This window comes from Anguilla rostrata, chromosome 1 (assembly GCF_018555375.3).
Source record: "Anguilla rostrata isolate EN2019 chromosome 1, ASM1855537v3, whole genome shotgun sequence".
Taxonomy (NCBI): Eukaryota; Metazoa; Chordata; class Actinopteri; order Anguilliformes; family Anguillidae; genus Anguilla; species Anguilla rostrata.
The window spans coordinates 70,004,780-70,007,279 of record NC_057933.1 but is presented as its reverse complement, the minus strand read 5'-3'; the positions used below and the strand labels follow the sequence as shown (position 1 = coordinate 70,007,279).

At 49.9% G+C, this 2,500-nt stretch overlaps 1 protein-coding gene across 1 annotated transcript in view; it reads right to left on the bottom strand.

Annotated features, from left to right (window-relative positions):
• The window catches only part of adamtsl4 (ADAMTS-like 4), a 27,060-nt gene that overhangs the window by 16,151 nt on the left and 8,409 nt on the right, over positions 1-2,500 (bottom strand). Inside the window, exon 5 of the mRNA XM_064296610.1 lies at positions 1,026-1,128. Coding sequence (XP_064152680.1) covers positions 1,026-1,128 — 103 coding nt within the window. The remainder of the gene's footprint in view (positions 1-1,025; positions 1,129-2,500) is intronic.

Genomic DNA, 2,500 nt, shown 5'->3' with positions numbered 1-2,500 from the left:
CACACACACACACACGCACACACACACACACACACACGCAAACACACACACACACACACACGCACACACACACACACACACGCACGCACGCACTCTCTCTCTCTAGCGCTCTCTTCCTTAGCACATCTGTGTGAACACTAACAAATACTGGTGATATCACTCCACAGCTGTGCCTCTCACTCCCTGTTTCTGCCTCTCCAAATCCCTGTTTTAAGTCTCCCAACTCCCCCGTTTGTCCCCACCGTCCTCTCCCCCCTCTCTCTCCCTTTCTCTTCCCCCCTTCACTTCCTAAATTATTCTCTAAATTTTCTAGTTTCCTCGTCGCCCTCTCTTTCTCCTCCTTTATCTCACTCTCTAAAAATCTCTGCTCTGTCAGTGTTGGGTGGAGAGACTTGGCAAGGACTGAGACAGAGAATTATTTTGGAAAGATGAGGGGAAAAAGAGAAGGGGACTATTTCGGAGAGAAAGACCAAAAGAGAGATGGCATACTGTTTCTTTCCGGGGCCCTACTTCTGTTTATGCCTCTTTCTAACAGACCCCTCCCTCACTTTCCTAACTATAGCTGTCTCCGTCTGTCTCTCTGTCCCAAACTGAAACTCAATTCAAGGGCCCAAGCTGGTTTGGCAAACAACTGAGGCCTGCCAGGTCTTACAGCGACCTGCGACCCAGCAACATCCAATAACAACGAAGCACACGAGACACATGACTCCACCCACCACCCGCACTATCACACCTAACTCTGTAAGGCCAGGTGTGTGTTTTAGTGTTTCAGTTTCATTTTTAGTGTGTTTTAGTATTAACCTCTCTCTCTCTCTCTCTCTCTCTCTCTCGCTCTCTCTCTCTCACATGCACACACCCACACATTCACTCACTCTCACTCTCTCGCCCTCCCTCCCTCCCTCCTTCCCTCTCTCTCCCATCCTTCCTCACACACACACCCACTCATTCACTCACTCTCTCTCACTCTCTCTCCTCCTTCCCTCTCTCTCCTTCTCTCCTCCCTCCTCCCTCCCTCCCTCCCTCACCTTCAGTGAAGGGCTCCCAGGTGTACAGTCTCCCCATGAACTCCTGGCTGTCGAAGACGGAGCACTGCTCTGCTCTGGGGTCCACAGGTCGCCCGGGGCAGGACTGGGGGGGCGGGGGGGGGGGGGTTAGGAGGGACAGAGGGACAGAGGGACATTACAAAATGGAAAATGTCTCACTCAGCATGATCCACACACTTTGGTATACATCTGATATATACACTGATGCATTAACGGCCATATGGAAATAATAGAAGTCTGGAACGGTGCACTGAGCCATAAATACTTTGTGTTTTGGTATTCAAGATTGAAATATTCAGGGATTTAGGACTACAGATGGATTCCAGCGAACCCGCCAAACTGCATTGAAACATATAGTCGGCGGCGAAGGGTGACCACGCTTTGCAGCAGCTGGCAGCTGGAAGCAGGCAGCAGGCAGAGGGCAGCGGGCAGTGGGTGCGGTCAGCACTGTGGCTGTGGATGTGGGGTGTGCTCACCTTTGGTTCATCCCACAACGTATCAAACGTCTAACCAGCAAAACTGAGCGAACGTTCAACTGTCTTGAGCCCTTTTGCACTTGTCTCTCGACCTGGCCTCTCCGTCTGTAGCCCCTCCCCCCCCCTCACTCTCAGCAAACTGCTCCACTGTCCCTCCCCAGCACAGCTGCCTCAAGCAGCCGGCCAGTTTTCGCACACTTCACTGATCTGCACACAGACAAAAACACACACAGTCACACAGACACACACAGACATACATGGTCACGCACACAGTCAAACAGACACACATAGACACACAGTCAAACAGACACACACAATCACACACATACAGTCACACATTCGTACACACACTCACAGTCACAAAGCCCCACACAGTCACACACACGCACAGAAAGAAGTATGCAGCACATTCCCAAAGACTGTTCCAAATGTTAGGTTTCCACGCTCCTTTAACTAATCCACACACATGCTGATCCATACATTAACCCATTTGTACGCATTTTCATAGAGCTACACATTACTGCTGCAGTTGAATTTCACACACACACACACACACATATCCCATGACCGAATCACACAACGGGTACATCAATCAACTATATTAGAGTATACGTCATTGAGAGAGCATGTGCCATGACACAGCTTAGGACAGCGTTACTGTGTGTGTGCGTGCGTGTGTGTGTGCGTGTGTGTGCGTGTGTGAGTGTCTGTCAGTGTGTCTGAGTGCCTTTTGCATCATTCAGAGGTTAAGTGTGTATGAAATGCGGCTAGTAATGGTTGTAAATATTTCTCCACGCTCTATAAACACTCCCTGACCCTACACTGATTGAATGGGAGTGCACATTTGAGTGCATATTTGTGTGGGTGTGTGCATGTGTGTGCGCGCGCATGTGTGTGTGTGTGCGTAGGAATGTGAGGAGGGGATTTTCAGAGAAAAGACAGAGATTGACAGTTGACGAGAGTAAGAGATCAGGTGTGAAG